At 57.5% G+C, this 26,675-nt stretch overlaps 2 protein-coding genes across 3 annotated transcripts in view; one reads left to right on the top strand and one right to left on the bottom strand.

Annotated features, from left to right (window-relative positions):
• Positions 1-119, bottom strand: part of LOC137355586 (ultra-long-chain fatty acid omega-hydroxylase-like) — a 162,961-nt gene extending 162,842 nt beyond the window's left edge. The window contains exon 1 of the mRNA XM_068020866.1: positions 96-119. Within this exon, the coding sequence (XP_067876967.1) occupies positions 96-100 (5 nt within the window). The 5' untranslated portion in view covers positions 101-119. The remainder of the gene's footprint in view (positions 1-95) is intronic.
• A 1,229-nt stretch (positions 120-1,348) lies between these two features.
• LOC137355587 (ultra-long-chain fatty acid omega-hydroxylase-like) overlaps positions 1,349-26,675 on the top strand; it is a 135,028-nt gene continuing 109,701 nt past the window's right edge. The window contains exon 1 of one of the 2 annotated variants that reach the window (XM_068020873.1): positions 1,349-1,377. The gene's annotated coding sequence lies outside the window, so the exon portion shown is untranslated. The remainder of the gene's footprint in view (positions 1,378-26,675) is intronic. The other variant, XM_068020871.1, reaches the window with a different exon arrangement.

Genomic DNA, 26,675 nt, shown 5'->3' on the forward strand with positions numbered 1-26,675 from the left:
GATCTCACCAAAGCCTTTGACCTCATCAGCAGACGTGGTCTCTTCAGACTACTAGAAAAGATCGGATGTCCACCAAAGCTACTAAGTATCATCACCTCATTCCATGACAATATGAAAGGCACAATTCAGCATAGCGGCGCCTCATCAGACCCCTTTCCTATCCTGAGTGGCGTGAAACAGGGCTGTGTTCTCGCACCTACACTGTTTGGGATTTTCTTCTCCCTGCTGCTTTCACATGTGTTCAAGTCTTCAGAAGAAGGAATTTTCCTCCACACAAGATCAGGGGGCAGGTTGTTCAACCTTGCCCGTCTAAGAGCGAAGACCAAAGTACGGAAAGTCCTCATCAGGGAACTCCTCTTTGCTGACGATGCTGCTTTAACATCTCACACTGAAGAGTGTCTGCAGAATCTCATCGACAGGTTTGCGGCTGCCTGCAACGAATTTGGCCTCAGGAAAACGAACATCATGGAACAGGACGTCAGAAATGCTCCACTGGTATCAGACCCACCGGCCGTCCGTGTCTCCGCTTTAAAGACGTCTGCAAACGCGACATGAAATCCTGTGACATTGATCACAAGTCGTGGGAGTCAGTTGCCAGTGATCGCCAGAGCTGGCAGGCAGCCATAAAGGCGGGGCTAAAGTCTGGCGAGTCGAAGAGACTTAGCAGTTGGCAGGAAAAAAGACAGAAGCGCAAGGGGAGAGCCAACTGTGTAACAGCCCCGACAAATAAATTTCTCTGCAGCACCTGTGGAAAAGCCTGTCACTCTAGAATTGGCCTTTATAGCCACTCCAGGCGCTGCTTCACAAACCACTGACTACCTCCAGGCGCGTATCCATTGTCTCTCGAGACAAGGAAGCCAAAGAAGAAGATATTAATGAGCTGGATTTGGGTATAATGCCCACATCAGTCCCTGAACATTGTGAATATCAGAGTTCTCCCTGGGGCGAGCCTACTATGTACCAGGGTATCCTGTCCTCAGTGAGCCATCTCCGTCTGCACCTGTTCCCTGCTCCCCTCCCTGCCAGGTTCTCCCCGTCCCTATCCCGGGTCTGTGCCAGGCTCTCCCATTCCTTATCCCGGGTCTGTGCCAGGCTCTCCCGGTCCCTATCCCGGGTCTCTCTCTCTCACGGATCCGGTGCCAGTTGCTGAAAGTTTAGGCTTCCAGGTGGGTTACGCTTTACACAACATGATGTCTTGTTATTGGTCAGCTGAGCTGTCAATCCCAGCTCCGTCCAATAGTTGCTCCAGGAAAACTAGGGGGCTGTGCATACTGTGTAGGACTGGCCAATGAGCGGCGAGGAGGCGGAGCCCCCGAGCAGCAACTTCAGCTGCAGCTGCAGAGCAGGATCCAGATCCAGGTCCAGATCCAGATCCAGGTACAGGTACAGGCGCTGCGCTTAGAGCAGGGGGCACCGACACTGAACCTGCTGAGTCCACAGTCACTCTGCTGGAAGCTGCTGGTGTCCTGTCTCAGTCTCTGCTGGTGACTCTGCCGGGACTGTTGGAATGGGTCTCTGTGACCCGTCTCTGGCTCTCTGCTGGAGTTTGTCTCTTTAGCTCTGTCGCTGTGACTGCTGGAATCAGTCTCTGGCACTGAGCTGTCACCTGTCTCACACTCTGTTGGCACTTTCCCCTAATGGGATCTGTCTTTGTAACATTATTTGGGCGAGTCTCTGCGTTGACATCTGTCTCCATAGCTCTATTGGGAGCTGCCCCTGTGCTGGGATCTGTTTCTAACTCTGTTGGGACCAGTCCCTGTGACACTCTGCTGACTACTCCCACCAATATGAAGCCCATAGAATAGCAGGGACGGTGGCAGCATGGATACCAAGTTGGCAGAGTGACAGGAAACACAGAGTGGTGGTGAACGGTTGTTTTTCGGACTGGAGGAAGTTATACAGTGGGGTTCCCAGGGTTCGGTACTAGGACCATTGATTTTTTAATGTATATTAATGTGTTGGGTGTACAGGCACAATTTCAAAATTTTCAGATGACACAAAACTTGGAAGTATTGTGAACTGTGAGGAGGATAATGATAGACTTCAAGAGGACGTAGGCAAGGTGGTGGAATGGGCAGACACATGGAGGTGCAATTTAATGCAGAGAAGTGTGAAATGATATGTTTTGGTCAGCAGAATGAGGAAAGGCATATAAAATAAACGGGTACAATTCTAAAGGGGTGCTGGAACGGAGAGACCTGGGGGTATGTGTGCACAAATTATTGATGGTGGCAGGGCAAGTTGAGAGAGTGGTTAAAAAAAGGGATCCTGGGTGTTATAAATTGAGGCATAGAGTACAAAAACAAGGTAGTTATGGTGAATCTTTATATATCATTGGTTTGGCCTCAACTGGAGTATTGTGTCCAATTCTGGGCACCACAGTTTAGGAAGAATGTGAAGGCTTTTAGAGAGGATACAGAAAAGATTTACAAGAATGGATTTGTTAACTGAATCACTGACTGCAGCCGACACCTGTTGAGCAAAAGCCTTGCATTTCTGGCAGTTTATTTATTGAGAAATCGAGGCGAAACATCAAGAGCTATAATGCAAGGCCGTAAAGCAGAGGGATCAAGGTCTAGTGTCATTAAGCCCATGCTCTCCCCCTTCAGTGACTGATGACAGAAACCGAGAGTTCACTCGTGCGAAACTGCACAATTCCAACGGCGACAGCCAAACCTCAAGGGCAAACCCCAGAGCCATCCCCCAAACCCCAAACCCAACCCCCAAACCCCAGAGCCATCCCCCAATCCCCAGAGCCATTCCCCCAAACCCAACCCCCAAACCCCAGAGCCATCCCCCAAACCCATGCCCAAACCACAGAGCCATTCCCCCAAACCCCAAACCCAACCCCCAAACCCCAGATCCATCTCCCAAAACCTAGACCCATCCCCCGAAACTTATACCCATCCCCCAAACCCATTACCGCAAACCCAGCCCCCAAACCCCAGACCCATCCCCCAAACCCCAAACCCATTCCCCCAAACACCAGATCTATCCACAAGACCCATCCCCCCCAAACCCCAGACCTAATCTCCCAAACTGCAGACCCATCCCCCAAACCCCAAACCCATTCCCCCAAACCCCTGGCCCGTCCACCAGACCCATGTCCCAAACCCCAGACCCATCCACCAGACACATCCCCCCCAAATCCCAGACCCATCCCCCAAAACCTAGACCCATTCCCCCAAGCCCCTGAGCCATCCCCCAGACCCCCAAACACATCCCCCAAGCACCAAATCCATTCCCACAAATCCCAGACCCATCCCCCATCCCCAGACCCATCCCAGAAACCCCAAACCTATCTCCCAAACCCCAAACCCATCCCCCAAACAACAGCCCCATCCACCAAACCATGGACCAATGCCCCCCAGACGACAGATCCATCCTCCAAACGCCAGAACTATCCCCCCAAACCCCACACCAATGCCCCCCAAACCCCAGACCCAGATCCCAGACCCGGACCCATCCCCCAGCCTCATCACCAAACCCCAGACATATTTCCCCAAACCCCAGACCCATCGCACAAACGCCAGCCCCATCCCCCAAAGCCCAGACCCAGACCCCAGACCTATCCCCCCAAGAGCCAGACCCATCACCCAAACCTCAGACCCATCCGCCAAACCCCTGACCCATTCCCACAAACACCAGACCCATCCACCAGACCGATCCCCCAAACCCCAAACCCATCCCCCGAAACCCCAGACTCAACCACCAGACCCATCCCCAAAACCCCCAAGCCATCTCCCAAAACCCCAAACCCATCCCCCAAACCCCAGACCAAACCCCCAAACCCCACATCCATCCCCCAAACCACAGACCCATCCAATAGACACAGCCACAAACCCCAGAACCATCCACCAAACCCCAGACACAACCCCCAAATCCCAGACACATTCCCCCACACGCCAGACCCGTACACAAAACCCCAGACCTATCCCCCCAAAACCCAGACCCATTCTCCCAAAACCCAGAGCCATCCACCAGATCCACCCCCCAAACCCCAGACCCATCCATTAGACCCACTCCCCAAGCCCCAAACCCATCCCCCAATTCCTAGACAAATCCCCCCACACCCTGGACCAATGCCGCCCAAACCCCAGAACCAGACCCCAAACCCATGACCCATTCCCCGAAACCCCATACACATCCACCAGACCAATCCCCGAAACACAGACCCATCTCCCAAACCCAAAATCCATCCCCCGAACCCCTCACCCAGACACCAGAAACATGCCGCAAACCCCTGACCCATCCACAGGCCCATCCCCGCAAATCCCAGACCAATCCCCCAAACCCCAGACCCATTCCTCCAAACCCGATACACATCGCCCAAACCCCAGACCCATCGGCCAAACCCCAGACCCATTCCCCCAAACCCCAGACCCATTCCTCCAAACCCCAGACACATCCCCCAAAACCCCAGACCCATTCATCCAAACCCCAGACCAATCCCCCAAACCCCAGACCCATTCCTCCAAACCCCAGACACATCCCCCAAACCCCAGACCAATCCCCCAAACCCCAGACCTATTCCTCCAAACCCCAGACAAATCCCCCAAACCCCAAATCCATCCCCCAAACCCCAGACCTAAACCCCAGAACCATCCCCCAAACCCCAGACCCATTCCCCCAAACCCCAGACCCATCCCCCAAACCCCAGACCCATTCCCCCAAACCCCAGACAAATCCCCCAAACCCCAGACCCATCAGCCAAACCCCAGACCCATTCCCCCAAACCCCAGACCCATTCCTCCAAACCCCAGACACATCCCCCAAATCCCAGACCAATCCCCCAAACCCCAGACCCATTCCTCCAAACCCCAGACACATCCCCCAAACCCCAGACCCATCGGCCAAACCCCAGACCAATCCCTCAAACCCCAGACCCATTCCCCCAAACCCCAGACTCAATCCCCCAAACCCCAGACCCATCTCCCAAAACCCCAAACCCATCCTCCAAACCCCAGACTCAACCACCAGACCCATCCCCAAAACCCCCAAGCCATCTCCCAAAACCCCAAACCCATCCCCCAAACCCCAGACCAAACCCCCAAACCCCACATCCATCCCCCAAACCACAGACCCATCCACCAGACTCTTCCCCCAAACCCCAAACCCATCCCCCAAATCCCTGACCCATCCAATAGACACAGCCACAAACCCCAGAACCATCCACCAAACCCCAGACACAACCCCCCAAATCCCAGACACATTCCCCCACACGCCAGACCCGTACACAAAACCCCAGACCTATCCCCCCAAAACCCAGACCCATTCTCCCAAAACCCAGAGCCATCCACCAGATCCACCCCCCAAACCCCAGACCCATCCATTAGACCCACTCCCCAAGCTCCAAACCCATCCCCCAATTCCCAGACAAATCCCCCCACACCCTGGACCAATGCCGCCCAAACCCCAGAACCAGACCCCAATACCCTGACCCATTCCCCGAAACCCCATACACATTCACCAGACCCATCCCCGAAACACAGACCCATCTCCCAAACCCAAAACCCATCCCCCGAACCCCTCACCCAGACACCAGAAACATGCCGCAAACCCCTGACCCATCCACAGGCCCATCCCCGCAAATCCCAGACCAATCCCCCAAACCCCAGACCCATTCCTCCAAACCCGATACACATCGCCCAAACTCCAGACCCATCGGCCAAACCCCAGACCCATTCCCCCAAACCCCAGACCCATTCCTCCAAACCCCAGACACATCCCCCAAAACCCCAGACCCATTCATCCAAACCCCAGACCAATCCCCCAAACCCCAGACCCATTCCTCCAAACCCCAGACACATCCCCCAAACCCCAGACCAATCCCCCAAACCCCAGACCCAATCCCCCAAACCCCAGACCCAAACCCCCAAACCCCTGACCCATCCCCCAAACCTCAAATCCATCCCCCAAACGCCAGACCCATTCCCCCAAAACTCAGATCCATCCCCCAAACCCCAAATACACCCCCCAAACCCCAGACCCAAACCCCAAATCCATCCCCCAAACCCCAGACCCAAACCCCAAATCCATCCCCTAAACACCAGACCCATTCCCCCAAACCTCAGACCCATCCCCCAAACCCCAAATCCATTCCCCAAAACCCAGACCCATCTTCCAAACCGAAACCCATCATCCAAACCCCTGACCCCTCCACCAGACCCATGCCCCAAACCCCAGACCCATCCCCTCCAAACTCGAGACCCAATCCGCCAAACCCAACCTCCAAACACCTGACCCATCCCCCAAACCCATCCCTCAAACCCCAGACCCATCCCAAAGTCCAAAATCCATCCTCCAAACCCCAGAGCCATTCCCCTTCACCCCAGACACATCCACCTGACCCATCCCCCCAAACCCCAGACCCATCCCCGAAACCCCAGACCCATCCTCCAAACCACAGAACTACCCCCCAAACCCCAGACCCATTTCCCACTAACCCCTGGATCCAACCCCCAAACCCCAGACCTATCCCTTAAACCCCAGACCCTTGCCCCAAACCCCAGACCCATCCCCCAAACGCCAGACCCATTCCCCCAAACCCTGGATCCAACCCGCAAACCCCAGACCTATCCCCCAAACAGCAGACCCTTGCCCCAAACCCCAGACCTATCCCCCAAACCCCAGACCCGTGCCCCGAACCCCAGACCCATTCCTCCAAACCCCAGATACATCCCCGAAACCCCAGACCCATCCCCCAAACCCCAAATCCATCCCCCAAACCCCAGACCCATTCCCCCAAAATTCAGACCCATCCCCCAAACCCCAAATCCATCTCCCAAACCCCAGAACCATCCCCCAAACCCCAGACCCATTCCCCCAAACCCCAGAACCATCCCCCAAACCCCAGACCCATTCCCCCAAAACTCAGACCCATCCCCCAAACCCCAAATCCATCCCCCAAACCCCAGACCTAAACCCCTAACCCATTCCCCAAACCCCAGACCCATTCCCCCAAAACTCAGACCCATCCCCCAAACCCCAAATCCATCCCCCAAACCCCAGACCTAAACCCCAAACCCATTCCCCAAACCCCAGACCCATTCCCCCAAAACTCAGATCCATCCCCCAAACCCCAGACCCATCGGCCAAACCCCAGATCCATTCCCGCAAACCCCTGACCCATTCCTCCAAACCCCAGACAAATCCCCCAAACCCCAGACCCATCAGCCAAACCCCAGACCCATTCCCCCAAACCCCAGACCCATTCCTCCAAACCCCAGACACATCCCCCAAACCCCAGACCCATCGGCCAAATACCAGACCCATTCCTCCAAACCCCAGACACATCCCCCAATCCCCAGACCCATTCATCCAAACCCCAGACCAAACACCCAAACCCCAGACCCATTCCTCCAAACCCCAGACCCATTCCTACAAACCCCAGACCCATTCCTCCAAACCCCGACACATCCCCCAAACCCCAGACCAATCCCCCAAACCCCAGACCCATTCCTCCAAACCCCAGACACATCCCCCAAACCCCAGACCCATCGGCCAAACCCCAGACCAATCTCTCAAACCCCAGACCCATTCCCCCAAACCCCAGACTCAATCCCCCAAACCCCAGACCCATCTCCCAAAACCCCAAACCCATCCTCCAAACCCCAGACTCCTCCACCAGACCCATGCCCCAAACCCCAGACCCATCCCCACAAAACCTGAGACCTAATCCGCCAAACCCATCCTCCAAACCCCTGACCCATCCCCCAAACCCATCCCCCAAACCCCAGACCCATCCCAAAGTCACAAATCCATCCTCCAAACCCCAGACCCATTCCCCTTAACCCCAGACACATCTACCTGACCCATCCCCCCAAACCCAGACCCATCCCCGAAAACCCAGACCCATCCTCCAAACCACAGAACTACCCCCCAAACCCCAGACCCATTCCCCCAAACCACGGATACAACACCCAAACCCCAGACCTAACCGCCAAACCCCACACCATTGCCCCAAACCCCAGACGCATCCCGCCAAACCCCGGATCCAACCCCCAAACCCCAGACCTATCCCCCAAACCCCAGACCCTTGCCCCAAACCCCAGACTCATTCCCCCAAACCCCGGATACAACCCCCAAATCCCAGACCCATCCCCCAAACCCCAGAACTATCCCCCAAACCCCAGACCCATTCCCCCAAACCCCAGACCTTTCCCCCAAAACCCAAACCCATTCCCCCAAACCCCAGAACCATCCCCCAAACCCCAGACCCATTCCCCCAAACCCCATGACCTATCCCCCAAACCCCAGACCCATTCCCCCAAAACTCAGACCCATCCCCCAAACCCCAAACCCATTCCCCAAACCCCAGACCCATTCCCCCAAAACTCAGATCCATCCCCCAAACCCATCCCCCAAACCCCAGACCCAAACCCGAAATCCATCCCCCAAACCCCAGACCCATCCCCCAAACCTCTGACCCATCCCCCAAACCCCAAATCCATCCCCCAAAACCCAGACCCACCTTCCAAACCCAAACCCATCCTCCAAACCTCTGGCCCATCCCCAAACCCATCCCCCAAACCCCAGACCATCCCAAAGTCCCAAATCCATCCTCCAAACCCCAGACCCATTCCACTTAACCCCAGACACATCCACCTGACCCATTCCCCCAAACCCCAGACCCATCCCCAGAACCCCAGACCCTTCCTCCAAACCCCAGATCCATCCCTCAAACCCCAGACCCAAACCCCAAATCCATCCCCCAAACCCCAGACCCATCTCCCAAACCTCAGACCCATCTTGCAAACCCCAAACCCATCCTCCAAACCTCTAACCCATCCACCAGACCCATGCACCAAACCCCTGACCCATCCCCAAACCCATCCCCCAAACCCCAGACGCATCCCAAAGTCCCAAATCCATCCTTCAATCCCCAGACCCATTCCCCTTAACCCCAGACACATCCCCCAAACCCATCCCCCAAACACCTCACCCAAACACCAGAACCGAGCCGCAAACCCCTGACCCATCCACAGACCCATCCCTGCAAATCCCAGACCAATCCCCCAAACCCCAGATCCATTCCTCCAAACCCCAGACACATCCCCCAAACCCCGGACCCATCGGCCAAACCCCAGACCCATTCCCCCAAACCCCAGACCCATCCCCCAAACCCCAAATCCATCCCCCAAACCCCAGAACCATCCCCCAAACCCCAGACCCATTCCCCCAAACCCCAGAACCATCCCCCAAACCCCAGACCCATTCCCCCAAAACTCAGACCCATCCCCCAAACCCCAAATCCATCCCCCAAACCCCAGACCTAAACCCCTAACCCATTCCCCAAACCCCAGACCCATTCCCCCAAAACTCAGACCCATCCCCCAAACCCCAAATCCATCCCCCAAACCCCAGACCTAAACCCCAAACCCATTCCCCAAACCCCAGACCCATTCCCCCAAAACTCAGATCCATCCCCCAAACCCCAGACCCATCGGCCAAACCCCAGATCCATTCCCGCAAACCCCTGACCCATTCCTCCAAACCCCAGACAAATCCCCCAAACCCCAGACCCATCAGCCAAACCCCAGACCCATTCCCCCAAACCCCACACCCATTCCTCCAAACCCCAGACACATCCCCCAAACCCCAGACCCATCGGCCAAATACCAGACCCATTCCTCCAAACCCCAGATACATCCCCCAATCCCCAGACCCATTCATCCAAACCCCAGACCAAACACCCAAACCCCAGACCCATTCCTCCAAACCCCAGACCCATTCCTACAAACCCCAGACCCATTCCTCCAAACCCCAGACACATCCCCCAAACCCCAGACCAATCCCCCAAACCCAAGACCCAATCCTCCAAACCCCAGACACATCCCCCAAACCCCAGACCCATCGGCCAAACCCCAGACCAATCTCTCAAACCCCAGACCCATTCCCCCAAACCCCAGACTCAATCCCCCAAACCCCAGACCCATCTCCCAAAACCCCAAACCCATCCTCCAAACCCCAGACTCCTCCACCAGACCCATGCCCCAAACCCCAGACCCATCCCCACAAAACCTGAGACCTAATCCGCCAAACCCATCCTCCAAACCCCTGACCCATCCCCCAAACCCATCCCCCAAACCCCAGACCCATCCCAAAGTCACAAATCCATCCTCCAAACCCCAGACCCATTCCCCTTAACCCCAGACACATCTACCTGACCCATCCTCCCAAACCCCAGACCCATCCCCGAAAACCCAGACCCATCCTCCAAACCACAGAACTACCCCCCAAACCCCAGACCCATTCCCCCAAACCACGGATCCAACACCCAAACCCCAGACCTAACCGCCAAACCCCACACCATTGCCCCAAACCCCAGACGCATCCCCCCAAACCCCGGATCCAACCCCCAAACCCCAGACCTATCCCCCAAACACCAGACCCTTGCCCCAAACCCCAGACTCATTCCCCCAAACCCCGGATACAACCCCCAAATCCCAGACCCATCCCCCAAACCCCAGAACTATCCCCCAAACCCCAGACCCATTCCCCCAAACCCCAGACCTTTCCCCCAAAACCCAAACCCATTCCCCCAAACCCCAGAACCATCCCCCAAACCCCAGACCCATTCCCCCAAACCCCATGACCTATCCCCCAAACCCCAGACCCATTCCCCCAAAACTCAGACCCATCCCCCAAACCCCAAACCCATTCCCCAAACCCCAGACCCATTCCCCCAAAACTCAGATCCATCCCCCAAACCCATCCCCCAAACCCCAGACCCAAACCCGAAATCCATCCCCCAAACCCCAGACCCATCCCCCAAACCTCTGACGCATCCCCCAAATCCATCCCCCAAAACCCAGACCCACCTTCCAAACCCAAACCCATCCTCCAAACCTCTGGCCCATCCCCAAACCCATCCCCCAAACCCCAGACCATCCCAAAGTCCCAAATCCATCCTCCAAACCCCAGACCCATTCCACTTAACCCCAGACACATCCACCTGACCCATTCCCCCAAACCCCAGACCCATCCCCAGAACCCCAGACCCTTCCTCCAAACCCCAGATGCATCCCTCAAACCCCAGACCCAAACCCCAAATCCATCCCCCAAACCCCAGACCCATCTCCCAAACCTCAGACCCATCTTGCAAACCCCAAACTCATCCTCCAAACCCCTAACCCATCCACCAGACCCATGCACCAAACCCCTGACCCATCCCCAAACCCATCCCCCAAACCCCAGACGCATCCCAAAGTCCCAAATCCATCCTTCAAACCCCAGACCCATTCCCCTTAACTCCAGACACATCCCCCAAACCCATCCCCCAAACACCTCACCCAAACACCAGAACCAAGCCGCAAACCCCTGACCCATCCACAGACCCATCCCTGCAAATCCCAGACCAATCCCCCAAACCCCAGATCCATTCCTCCAAACCCCAGACACATCCCCCAAACCCCGGACCCATCGGCCAAACCCCAGACCCATTCCCCCAAACCCCAGACCCATTCCCCCAAACCCCGGATCCAACCCCCAAACCCCAGACCCTTGCCCCAAACCCCAGAGCTATGCCCCAAACCCCAGACCCATTCCCCATAACCCCGGATCCAACCCCCAAACCCCAGACCCTTGCCCCAAACCCCAGACCTATCCCCCAAACCCCAGACCCTTGCCCCAAACCCCAGACACATTCCCCCAAACCCCGGATCCAACCCCCAAACCCCAGACCTAGCCCCCAAACCCCAGACCCATTCCTCCAAACCCCAGACCTCTCCCCCAAACGCCAGACCCATTCCTTCAAATCCCAGACCAATCCCCCAAACCCCAGACCCATTCCTCCAAACCCCAGACCCATTCCCCCAAACCCCGGATCCAACCCCCAAACCACAGACCCATCCCCCAAACCCCGGACCCATCCCCAAAACTCCAGACCTATCCTCCAAACCCCAGACCCATTCCCCCAAATCCCAGACCTATCCCCCCAAACCCCAGACCCATTCCCCCAAACCCCAGACCCATCCCCCAAACCCCAGACCCATTCCCCAAAACTCAGACCCATCCCCCAAACCCCAAATCCATCCCCCATACCCCAGACCCCAAACCCCAAACCCATCCCCCAAACCCCAAACCCATTGCCCCAAAACTCAGACCCATCCCCAAACCCCAAACCCATCCTCCAAACCCATAACCCATCCACCAGACCCATGCACCAATCCGCCAAACCCATCCACCAAACCCCTGACCCATCCCCAAACCCATTCCCCCAAACCCCAGAAACATCCCCCAAACCCCAGACCCATTCCCCCAAACCCCATGACCTATCCCCCAAACCCCAGACCCATTCCCCCAAAACTCAGACCCATCCCCCAAACCCCAAATCCATCCCCCAAACCCCAGACCTAAACCCCAAACCCATTCCCCAAACCCCAGACCCATTCCCCCAAAACTCAGATCCATCCCCCAAACCCATCCCCCAAACCCCAGACCCAAACCCGAAATCCATCCCCCAAACCCCAGACCCATCCCCCAAACCTCTGACCCATCCCCCAAACCCCAAATCCATCCCCCAAAACCCAGACCCACCTTCCAAACCCAAACCCATCCTCCAAACCTCTGGCCCATCCCCAAACCCATCCCCCAAACCCCAGACGTAAAACCCAAACCCATTCCCCAAACCCCAGACCCATTCCCCCAAAACTCAGATCCATCCCCCAAACCCATCCCCCAAACCCCAGACCCAAACCCGAAATCCATCCCCCAAACCCCAGACCCATCCCCCAAACCTCTGACCCATCCCCCAAACCCCAAATCCATCCCCCAAAACCCAGACCCACCTTCCAAACCCAAACCCATCCTCCAAACCTCTGGCCCATCCCCAAACCCATCCCCCAAACCCCAGACCTAAACCCCAAACCCATTCCCCAAACCCCAGACCCATTCCCCCAAAACTCAGATCCATCCCCCAAACCCCAGACCCATCGGCCAAACCCCAGATCCATTCCCGCAAACCCCTGACCCATTCCTCCAAACCCCAGACAAATCCCCCAAACCCCAGACCCATCAGCCAAACCCCAGACCCATTCCCCCAAACCCCACACCCATTCCTCCAAACCCCAGACACATCCCCCAAACCCCAGACCCATCGGCCAAATACCAGACCCATTCCTCCAAACCCCAGATACATCCCCCAATCCCCAGACCCATTCATCCAAACCCCAGACCAAACACCCAAACCCCAGACCCATTCCTCCAAACCCCAGACCCATTCCTACAAACCCCAGACCCATTCCTCCAAACCCCAGACACATCCCCCAAACCCCAGACCAATCCCCCAAACCCAAGACCCAATCCTCCAAACCCCAGACACATCCCCCAAACCCCAGACCCATCGGCCAAACCCCAGACCAATCTCTCAAACCCCAGACCCATTCCCCCAAACCCCAGACTCAATCCCCCAAACCCCAGACCCATCTCCCAAAACCCCAAACCCATCCTCCAAACCCCAGACTCCTCCACCAGACCCATGCCCCAAACCCCAGACCCATCCCCACAAAACCTGAGACCTAATCCGCCAAACCCATCCTCCAAACCCCTGACCCATCCCCCAAACCCATCCCCCAAACCCCAGACCCATCCCAAAGTCACAAATCCATCCTCCAAACCCCAGACCCATTCCCCTTAACCCCAGACACATCTACCTGACCCATCCTCCCAAACCCCAGACCCATCCCCGAAAACCCAGACCCATCCTCCAAACCACAGAACTACCCCCCAAACCCCAGACCCATTCCCCCAAACCACGGATCCAACACCCAAACCCCAGACCTAACCGCCAAACCCCACACCATTGCCCCAAACCCCAGACGCATCCCCCCAAACCCCGGATCCAACCCCCAAACCCCAGACCTATCCCCCAAACACCAGACCCTTGCCCCAAACCCCAGACTCATTCCCCCAAACCCCGGATACAACCCCCAAATCCCAGACCCATCCCCCAAACCCCAGAACTATCCCCCAAACCCCAGACCCATTCCCCCAAACCCCAGACCTTTCCCCCAAAACCCAAACCCATTCCCCCAAACCCCAGAACCATCCCCCAAACCCCAGACCCATTCCCCCAAACCCCATGACCTATCCCCCAAACCCCAGACCCATTCCCCCAAAACTCAGACCCATCCCCCAAACCCCAAACCCATTCCCCAAACCCCAGACCCATTCCCCCAAAACTCAGATCCATCCCCCAAACCCATCCCCCAAACCCCAGACCCAAACCCGAAATCCATCCCCCAAACCCCAGACCCATCCCCCAAACCTCTGACGCATCCCCCAAATCCATCCCCCAAAACCCAGACCCACCTTCCAAACCCAAACCCATCCTCCAAACCTCTGGCCCATCCCCAAACCCATCCCCCAAACCCCAGACCATCCCAAAGTCCCAAATCCATCCTCCAAACCCCAGACCCATTCCACTTAACCCCAGACACATCCACCTGACCCATTCCCCCAAACCCCAGACCCATCCCCAGAACCCCAGACCCTTCCTCCAAACCCCAGATGCATCCCTCAAACCCCAGACCCAAACCCCAAATCCATCCCCCAAACCCCAGACCCATCTCCCAAACCTCAGACCCATCTTGCAAACCCCAAACTCATCCTCCAAACCCCTAACCCATCCACCAGACCCATGCACCAAACCCCTGACCCATCCCCAAACCCATCCCCCAAACCCCAGACGCATCCCAAAGTCCCAAATCCATCCTTCAAACCCCAGACCCATTCCCCTTAACCCCAGACACATCCCCCAAACCCATCCCCCAAACACCTCACCCAAACACCAGAACCAAGCCGCAAACCCCTGACCCATCCACAGACCCATCCCTGCAAATCCCAGACCAATCCCCCAAACCCCAGATCCATTCCTCCAAACCCCAGACACATCCCCCAAACCCCGGACCCATCGGCCAAACCCCAGACCCATTCCCCCAAACCCCAGACCCATTCCCCCAAACCCCGGATCCAACCCCCAAACCCCAGACCCTTGCCCCAAACCCCAGAGCTATGCCCCAAACCCCAGACCCATTCCCCATAACCCCGGATCCAACCCCCAAACCCCAGACCCTTGCCCCAAACCCCAGACCTATCCCCCAAACCCCAGACCCTTGCCCCAAACCCCAGACACATTCCCCCAAACCCCGGATCCAACCCCCAAACCCCAGACCTAGCCCCCAAACCCCAGACCCATTCCTCCAAACCCCAGACCTCTCCCCCAAACGCCAGACCCATTCCTTCAAATCCCAGACCAATCCCCCAAACCCCAGACCCATTCCTCCAAACCCCAGACCCATTCCCCCAAACCCCGGATCCAACCCCCAAACCACAGACCCATCCCCCAAACCCCGGACCCATCCCCAAAACTCCAGACCTATCCTCCAAACCCCAGACCCATTCCCCCAAATCCCAGACCTATCCCCCCAAACCCCAGACCCATTCCCCCAAACCCCAGACCCATCCCCCAAACCCCAGACCCATTCCCCAAAACTCAGACCCATCCCCCAAACCCCAAATCCATCCCCCATACCCCAGACCCCAAACCCCAAACCCATCCCCCAAACCCCAAACCCATTGCCCCAAAACTCAGACCCATCCCCAAACCCCAAACCCATCCTCCAAACCCATAACCCATCCACCAGACCCATGCACCAATCCGCCAAACCCATCCACCAAACCCCTGACCCATCCCCAAACCCATTCCCCCAAACCCCAGAAACATCCCCCAAACCCCAGACCCATTCCCCCAAACCCCATGACCTATCCCCCAAACCCCAGACCCATTCCCCCAAAACTCAGACCCATCCCCCAAACCCCAAATCCATCCCCCAAACCCCAGACCTAAACCCCAAACCCATTCCCCAAACCCCAGACCCATTCCCCCAAAACTCAGATCCATCCCCCAAACCCATCCCCCAAACCCCAGACCCAAACCCGAAATCCATCCCCCAAACCCCAGACCCATCCCCCAAACCTCTGACCCATCCCCCAAACCCCAAATCCATCCCCCAAAACCCAGACCCACCTTCCAAACCCAAACCCATCCTCCAAACCTCTGGCCCATCCCCAAACCCATCCCCCAAACCCCAGACGTAAAACCCAAACCCATTCCCCAAACCCCAGACCCATTCCCCCAAAACTCAGATCCATCCCCCAAACCCATCCCCCAAACCCCAGACCCAAACCCGAAATCCATCCCCCAAACCCCAGACCCATCCCCCAAACCTCTGACCCATCCCCCAAACCCCAAATCCATCCCCCAAAACCCAGACCCACCTTCCAAACCCAAACCCATCCTCCAAACCTCTGGCCCATCCCCAAACCCATCCCCCAAACCCCAGACCTAAACCCCAAACCCATTCCCCAAACCCCAGACCCATTCCCCCAAAACTCAGATCCATCCCCCAAACCCATCCCCCAAACCCCAGACCCAAACCCCAAATCCATCCCCCAAACCCCAGACCCATCCCCCAAACCTCTGACCCATCCCCCAAACCCCAAATCCATCCCCCAAAACCCAGACCCACCTTCCAAACCCAAACCCATCCTCCAAACCTCTGGCCCATCCCCAAACCCATCCCCCAAACCCCAGACCATCCCAAAGTCCCAAATCCATCCTCCAAACCCCAGACCCATTCCACTTAACCCCAGACACATCCACCTGACCCATTCCCCCAAACCCCAGACCCATCCCCAGAACCCCAGACCCTTCCTCCAAACCCCAGATCCATCCCTCAAACCCCAGACCCAAACCCCAAATCCATCCCCCAAACCCCAGACCCATCTCCCAAACCTCAGACCCATCTTGCAAACCCCAAACCCATCCTCCAAACCCCTAACCCATCCACCAGACCCATGCACCAACCCGCCAAACCCATCCACCAAACCCCTGACCCATCCCCAAACCCATCCCCCAAACTCCAGACGCATCCCAAAGTCCCAAATCCATCCTTCAAACCCCAGACCCATTCCCCTTAACCCCAGACACATCCCCCAAACCCATCCCCCAAACACCTCACCCAAACACCAGAACCAAGCCGCAAACCACTGACCCATCCACAGACCCATCCCTGCAAATCCCAGACCAATCCCCCAAACCCCAGATCCATTCCTCCAAACCCCAGACACATCCCCCAAACCCCGGACCCATCGGCCAAACCCCAGACCCATTCCCCCAAACCCCAGACCCATTCCCCCAAACCCCGGATCCAACCCCCAAACCCCAGACCCTTGCCCCAAACCCCAGAGCTATGCCCCAAACCCCAGACCCATTCCCCATAACCCCGGATCCAAACCCCAAACCCCAGACCCTTGCCCCAAACCCCAGACCTATCCCCCAAACCCCAGACCCTTGCCCCAAACCCCAGACACATTCCCCCAAACCCCGGATCCAACCCCCAAGCCCCAGACCTATCCCCCAAACCCCAGACCCATTCCTCCAAACCCCAGACCTCTCCCCCAAACCCCAGACCCATTCCTTCAAATCCCAGACCAATCCCCCAAGCCCCAGACCCATTCCTCCAAACCCCAGACCCATTCCCCCAAACCCCGGATCCAACCCCCAAACCACAGACCCATCCCCCAAACCCCGGACCCATCCCCAAAACCCCAGACCTATCCTCCAAACTCCAGACCCATTCCCCCAAATCCCAGACCTATCCCCCCAAACCCCAGACCCATTCCCCCAAACCCCAGACCCATCGCCCAAACCCCAGACCCATTCCCCAAAACTCAGACCCATCCCCCAAACCCCAAATCCATCCCCCATACCCCAGACCCCAAACCCCAAACCCATCCCCCAAACCCCAAACCCATTGCCCCAAAACTCAGACCCATCCCCAAACCCATCCTCCAAACCCCGAACCCATCCACCAGACCCATGCACCAATCCGCCAAACCCATCCACCAAACCCCTGACCCATCCCCAAATCCATCCTCCAAACCCCAGACCCATCCCAAAGTCCCAAATCCATCCTTCAAACCCCAGACCCATTCCCCTTAACCCCAGACACATCACCTGACCCATCCCCCCAAACCTCAGACCCATCCCCGAAACCCCAGACCCATCCTCCAAACCACAGAACGACCCCCCAAACCCCAGATCCATTCCCCCAAACCCCGGATCCAACCCCCTAACCCCAGACCCTTGCCCCAAACCCCAGACCTATCCCCCAAACCCCAGACCCTGACCCCAAAACCCAGACACATTCCCGCAAAACCCCGGATCCATTCCTCCAAACCCCAGACCTATCCCCCAAACCCCAGACCCATTCATCCAAACCCCAGACCCATCCACCAGACCCATGCCCCAAACCCCAGACCCATCCCCCCCAAACCCGAGACCCAATCCGCCAAACCCATCCTCCAAACCCCAGACCCATTCCCCCAAACACCAGACCCATTCCCCCAAACCCCAGACCCATCCCCCAAACCCCAGACCCATTCCCCCAAACCCCAGACCCATTCCCCCAAAACTCAGATCCATCCCCCAAACCCATCCCCCAAACCCCAGACCCAGACCCGAAATCCATCCCCCAAACCCCAGACCCATCTCCCAAACCTCTGACCCATCCCCCAAACCCGAAATCCATCCCCCAAACCCCAGACCCATTCCCCCAAACCCCAGACCTATCCCCCAAACCCCAGACCCATTCCCCCAAAACTCAGACCCATCCCCCAAACCCCAAATCCATCCCCCAAACCCTAGACCCAACCCCCAAACCCATTCCCCAAACCCCAGACCCATTCCCCCAAAACTCAGGTCCATCCCCCAAACCCATCCCCCAAACCCCAGACCCAAACCCGAAATCCATCCCCCAAACCCCAGACCCATCCCCCAAACCTCAGACCCATCTCCCAAACCCCAAATCCATCCCCCAAAACCCAGACCCATCTTACAAACCCAAACCCATCCTCCAAACCTCTGACCCATCCACCGGTCCCATGCCCCAAACCCCAGACCCATCCCCCAAACCTCTGACCCATCCCCCAAACCCCAAATCCATCCCCCAAAACCCAGACCCATCTTACAAACCCAAACCCATCCTCCAAACCTCTGACCCATCCACCAGTCCCATGCCCCAAACCCCAGACCCATCCCCCCCAAACCCGAGATCCAATCCGCCAAACCCATCCAACAAACCCCAGACCCATCCCAAAGTCCCAAATCCATCCTCCAAACCCCAGACCCATTCCCCTTCACCCCAGACACATCCACCTGACCCATTCCCCCAAACCCCAGACCCATCCCCGAAACCCCAGACCCATCCTCCAAACCCCAAATCCATCCCTCAAACCCCGGACCCAAACCCAAAACCATCCCCCAAACCTCAGACCCATCCCCCAAACCTCAGACCCATCTTCCAAACCCCAAACCCATCCTCCAAACCCCTAACCCATCCACCAGACCCATGCCCCAAGCCCCAGACCCATCCCGCCCAAACCCGAGACCCAATCCGACAAACCCATCCCCCAAAGCCCAGACCCATCCAAAAGTCCCAAATCCATCCCTCAAACCCCAGACCCAAACCCAAATCCATCCCCCAAAACCCAGACCCACCTTCCAAACCCAAACCCATCCTCCAAACCTCTGGCCCATCCCCAAACCCATCCCCCAAACCCCAGACCATCCCAAAGTCCCAAATCCATCCTCCAAACCCCAGACCCATTCCACTTAACCCCAGACACATCCACCTGACCCATTCCCCCAAACCCCAGACCCATCCCCAGAACCCCAGACCCTTCCTCCAAACCCCAGATCCATCCCTCAAACCCCAGACCCAAACCCCAAATCCATCCCCCAAACCCCAGACCCATCTCCCAAACCTCAGACCCATCTTGCAAACCCCAAACCCACCCTCCAAACCCCTAACCCATCCACCAGACCCATGCACCAACCCGCCAAACCCATCCACCAAACCCCTGACCCATCCCCAAACCCATCCCCCAAACCCCAGACGCATCCCAAAGTCCCAAATCCATCCTTCAAACCCCAGACCCATTCCCCAGACACATCCCCCAAACCCATCCCCCAAACACCTCACCCAAACACCAGAACCAAGCCGCAAACCACTGACCCATCCACAGACCCATCCCTGCAAATCCCAGACCAATCCCCCAAACCCCAGATCCATTCCTCCAAACCCCAGACACATCCCCCAAACCCCGGACCCATCGGCCAAACCCCAGACCCATTCCCCCAAACCCCAGATCCATTCCTCCAAACCCCAGACACATCCCCCAAACCCCGGACCCATCGGCCAAACCCCAGACCCATTCCCCCAAACCCCAGACCCATTCCCCCAAACCCCGGATCCAACCCCCAAACCCCAGACCCTTGCCCCAAACCCCAGAGCTATGCCCCAAACCCCAGACCCATTCCCCATAACCCCGGATCCAAACCCCAAACCCCAGACCCTTGCCCCAAACCCCAGACCTATCCCCCAAACCCCAGACCCTTGCCCCAAACCCCAGACACATTCCCCCAAACCCCGGATCCAACCCCCAAGCCCCAGACCTATCCCCCAAACCCCAGACCCATTCCTCCAAACCCCAGACCTCTCCCCCAAACCCCAGACCCATTCCTTCAAATCCCAGACCAATCCCCCAAACCCCAGACCCATTCCTCCAAACCCCAGACCCATTCCCCCAAACCCCGGATCCAACCCCCAAACCACAGACCCATCCCCCAAACCCCGGACCCATCCCCAAAACCCCAGACCTATCCTCCAAACTCCAGACCCATTCCCCCAAATCCCAGACCTATCCCCCCAAACCCCAGACCCATTCCCCCAAACCCCAGACCCATCGCCCAAACCCCAGACCCATTCCCCAAAACTCAGACCCATCCCCCAAACCCCAAATCCATCCCCCATACCCCAGACCCCAAACCCCAAACCCATCCCCCAAACCCCAAACCCATTGCCCCAAAACTCAGACCCATCCCCAAACCCATCCTCCAAACCCCGAACCCATCCACCAGACCCATGCACCAATCCGCCAAACCCATCCACCAAACCCCTGACCCATCCCCAAATCCATCCTCCAAACCCCAGACCCATCCCAAAGTCCCAAATCCATCCTTCAAACCCCAGACCCATTCCCCTTAACCCCAGACACATCACCTGACCCATCCCCCCAAACCTCAGACCCATCCCCGAAACCCCAGACCCATCCTCCAAACCACAGAACGACCCCCCAAACCCCAGATCCATTCCCCCAAACCCCGGATCCAACCCCCTAACCCCAGACCCTTGCCCCAAACCCCAGACCTATCCCCCAAACCCCAGACCCTGACCCCAAAACCCAGACACATTCCCGCAAAACCCCGGATCCATTCCTCCAAACCCCAGACCTATCCCCCAAACCCCAGACCCATTCATCCAAACCCCAGACCCATCCACCAGACCCATGCCCCAAACCCCAGACCCATCCCCCCCAAACCCGAGACCCAATCCGCCAAACCCATCCTCCAAACCCCAGACCCATTCCCCCAAACACCAGACCCATTCCCCCAAACCCCAGACCCATCCCCCAAACCCCAGACCCATTCCCCCAAACCCCAGACCCATTCCCCCAAAACTCAGATCCATCCCCCAAACCCATCCCCCAAACCCCAGACCCAGACCCGAAATCCATCCCCCAAACCCCAGACCCATCTCCCAAACCTCTGACCCATCCCCCAAACCCGAAATCCATCCCCCAAACCCCAGACCCATTCCCCCAAACCCCAGACCTATCCCCCAAACCCCAGACCCATTCCCCCAAAACTCAGACCCATCCCCCAAACCCCAAATCCATCCCCCAAACCCTAGACCCAACCCCCAAACCCATTCCCCAAACCCCAGACCCATTCCCCCAAAACTCAGGTCCATCCCCCAAACCCATCCCCCAAACCCCAGACCCAAACCCGAAATCCATCCCCCAAACCCCAGACCCATCCCCCAAACCTCAGACCCATCTCCCAAACCCCAAATCCATCCCCCAAAACCCAGACCCATCTTACAAACCCAAACCCATCCTCCAAACCTCTGACCCATCCACCGGTCCCATGCCCCAAACCCCAGACCCATCCCCCAAACCTCTGACCCATCCCCCAAACCCCAAATCCATCCCCCAAAACCCAGACCCATCTTACAAACCCAAACCCATCCTCCAAACCTCTGACCCATCCACCAGTCCCATGCCCCAAACCCCAGACCCATCCCCCCCAAACCCGAGATCCAATCCGCCAAACCCATCCAACAAACCCCAGACCCATCCCAAAGTCCCAAATCCATCCTCCAAACCCCAGACCCATTCCCCTTCACCCCAGACACATCCACCTGACCCATTCCCCCAAACCCCAGACCCATCCCCGAAACCCCAGACCCATCCTCCAAACCCCAAATCCATCCCTCAAACCCCGGACCCAAACCCAAAACCATCCCCCAAACCTCAGACCCATCCCCCAAACCTCAGACCCATCTTCCAAACCCCAAACCCATCCTCCAAACCCCTAACCCATCCACCAGACCCATGCCCCAAGCCCCAGACCCATCCCGCCCAAACCCGAGACCCAATCCGACAAACCCATCCCCCAAAGCCCAGACCCATCCAAAAGTCCCAAATCCATCCCTCAAACCCCAGACCCAAACCCAAATCCATCCCCCAAAACCCAGACCCACCTTCCAAACCCAAAACCATCCTCCAAACCTCTGGCCCATCCCCAAACCCATCCCCCAAACCCCAGACCATCCCAAAGTCCCAAATCCATCCTCCAAACCCCAGACCCATTCCACTTAACCCCAGACACATCCACCTGACCCATTCCCCCAAACCCCAGACCCATCCCCAGAACCCCAGACCCTTCCTCCAAACCCCAGATCCATCCCTCAAACCCCAGACCCAAACCCCAAATCCATCCCCCAAACCCCAGACCCATCTCCCAAACCTCAGACCCATCTTGCAAACCCCAAACCCACCCTCCAAACCCCTAACCCATCCACCAGACCCATGCACCAACCCGCCAAACCCATCCACCAAACCCCTGACCCATCCCCAAACCCATCCCCCAAACCCCAGACGCATCCCAAAGTCCCAAATCCATCCTTCAAACCCCAGACCCATTCCCCAGACACATCCCACAAACCCATCCCCCAAACACCTCACCCAAACACCAGAACCAAGCCGCAAACCACTGACCCATCCACAGACCCATCCCTGCAAATCCCAGACCAATCCCCCAAACCCCAGATCCATTCCTCCAAACCCCAGACACATCCCCCAAACCCCGGACCCATCGGCCAAACCCCAGACCCATTCCCCCAAACCCCAGACCCATTCCCCCAAACCCCGGATCCAACCCCCAAACCCCAGACCCTTGCCCCAAACCCCAGAGCTATGCCCCAAACCCCAGACCCATTCCCCATAACCCCGGATCCAACCCCCAAACCCCAGACCCTTGCCCCAAACCCCAGACCTATCCCCCAAACCCCAGACCCTTGCCCCAAACCCCAGACACATTCCCCCAAACCCCGGATCCAACCCCCAAACCCCAGACCTATCCCCCAAACCCCAGACCCATTCCTCCAAACCCCAGACCTCTCCCCCAAACCCCAGACCCATTCCTTCAAATCCCAGACCAATCCCCCAAACCCCAGACCCATTCCTCCAAACCCCAGACCCATTCCCCCAAACCCCGGATCCAACCCCCAAACCACAGACCCATCCCCCAAACCCCGGACCCATCCCCAAAACCCCAGACCTATCCTCCAAACTCCAGACCCATTCCCCCAAATCCCAGACCAATCCCCCCAAACCCCAGACCCATTCCCCCAAACCCCAGACCCATCCCCCAAACCCCAGACCCATTCCCCAAAACTCAGACCCATCCCCCAAACCCCAAATCCATCCCCCATACCCCAGGCCCCAAACCCCAAACCCATCCCCCAAACCCCAAACCCATTGCCCCAAAACTCAGACTCATCCCCAAACCCCAAACCCATCCTCCAAACCCCGAACCCATCCACCAGACCCATGCACCAATCCGCCAAACCCATCCACCAAACCCCTGACCCATCCCCAAACCCATCCTCCAAACCCCAGACCCATCCCAAAGTCCCAAATCCATCCTTCAAACCCCAGACCCATTCCCCTTAACCCCAGACACATCCACCTGACCCATCCCCCCAAACCTCAGACCCATCCCCGAAACCCCAGACCCATCCTCCAAATCACAGACCTACCCCCCAAACCCCAGATCCATTCCCCCAAACCCCGGATCCAACCCCCTAACCCCAGACCCTTGCCCCAAACCCCAGACCTATCCCCCAAACCCCAGACCCTTACCCCAAAACCCAGACACATTCCTGCAAACCCCGGATCCATTCCTCCAAACCCCAGACCTATCCCCCAAACCCCAGACCCATTCATCCAAACCCCAGACCCATCCACCAGACCCATGCCCCAAACCCCAGACCCATCCCCCCCAAACCCGAGACCCAATCCGCCAAACCCATCCTCCAAACCCCAGACCCATTCCCCCAAACACCAGACCCATTCCCCCAAACCCCAGACCCATCCCCCAAACCCCAGACCCATTCCCCCAAACCCCAGACCCATTCCCCCAAAACTCAGATCCATCCCCCAAACCCATCCCCCAAACCCCAGACCCATCCCGAAATCCATCCCCCAAACCCCAGACCCATTTCCCAAACCTCTGACCCATCCCCCAAACCCGAAATCCATCCCCCAAACCCCAGACCCATTCCCCCAAACCTCAGACCTATCCCCCAAACCCCAGACCCATTCCCCCAAAACTCAGACCCATCCCCCAAACCCCAAATCCATCCCCCAAACCCTAGACCCAACCCCCAAACCCATTCCCCAAACCCCAGACCCATTCCCCCAAAACTCAGGTCCATCCCCCAAACCCATCCCCCAAACCCCAGACCCAAACCCGAAATCCATCCCCCAAACCCCAGACCCATCCCCCAAACCTCTGACCCATCTCCCAAACCCCAAATCCATCCCCCAAAACCCAGACCCATCTTACAAACCCAAACCCATCCTCCAAACCTCTGACCCATCCACCGGTCCCATGCCCCAAACCCCAGACCCATCCCCCAAACCTCTGACCCATCCCCCAAACCCCAAATCCATCCCCCAAAACCCAGACCCATCTTACAAACCCAAACCCATCCTCCAAACCTCTGACCCATCCACCAGTCCCATGCCCCAAACCCCAGACCCATCCCCCCCAAACCCGAGATCCAATCCGCCAAACCCATCCAACAAACCCCAGACCCATCCCAAAGTCCCAAATCCATCCTCCAAACCCCAGACCCATTCCCCTTAACCCCAGACACATCCATCTGACCCATTCCCCCAAACCCCAGACCCATCCCCGAAACCCCAGACCCATCCTCCAAACCCCAAATCCATCCCTCAAACCCCAGACCCAAACCCAAAACCATCCCCCAAACCTCAGACCCATCCCCCAAACCTCAGACCCATCTTCCAAACCCCAAACCCATCCTCCAAACCCCTAACCCATCCACCAGACCCATGCACCAAGCCCCAGACCCATCCCGCCCAAACCCGAGACCCAATCCGACAAACCCATCCCCCAAAGCCCAGACCCATCCAAAAGTCCCAAATCCATCCCTCAAACCCCAGACCCAAACCCAAAACCATCCCCCAAACCTCAGACCCATCTTCCAAACCCCAAACCCATCCTCCAAACCCCTAACCCATCCCCAAACCCATCCCCCAAACCCCAGACGCATCCCAAAGTCCCAAATCCATCCTTCAAACCCCAGACCCATTCCCCTTAACCCCAGACACATCCCCCAAACCCATCCCCCAAACACCTCACCCAAACACCAGAACCAAGCCGCAAACCCCTGACCCATCCACCGACCCATCCCTGCAAATCCCAGACCAATCCCCCAAACCCCAGATCCATTCCTCCAAACCCCAGACACATCCCCCAAACCCCGGACCCATCGGCCAAACCCCAGACCCATTCCACCAAAACCCAGACCCATTCCCCCAAACCCCGGATCCAACCCCCAAACCCCAGACCCTTGCCCCAAACCCCAGAGCTATGCCCCAAACCCCAGACCCATTCCCCATAACCCCGGATCCAACCCCCAAACCCCAGACCCTTGCCCCAAACCCCAGACCTATCCCCCAAACCCCAGACCCTTGCCCCAAACCCCAGACACATTCCCCCAAACCCCGGATCCAACCCCCAAACCACAGACCCATCCCCCAAACCCCGGACCCATCCCCAAAACTCCAGACCTATCCTCCAAACCCCAGACCCATTCCTCCAAACCCCAGACCTCTCCCCCAAACCCCAGACCCATTCCTTCAAATCCCAGACCAATCCCCCAAACCCCAGACCCATTCCTCCAAACCCCAGACCCATTCCCCCAAATCCCAGACCTATCCCCCCAAACCCCAGACCCATTCCCCCAAACCCCAGACCCATCCCCCAAACCCCAGACCCATTCCCCAAAACTCAGACCCATCCCCCAAACCCCAAATCCATCCCCCATACCCCAGACCCCAAACCCATCCCCCAAACCCCAAACCCATTGCCCCAAAACTCAGACCCATCCCCAAACCCCAAACCCATCCTCCAAACCCCTAACCCATCCACCAGACCCATGCACCAATCCGCC

Source organism: Heterodontus francisci, chromosome 43 (assembly GCF_036365525.1).
Source record: "Heterodontus francisci isolate sHetFra1 chromosome 43, sHetFra1.hap1, whole genome shotgun sequence".
NCBI classification, from domain to species: domain Eukaryota; kingdom Metazoa; phylum Chordata; class Chondrichthyes; order Heterodontiformes; family Heterodontidae; genus Heterodontus; species Heterodontus francisci.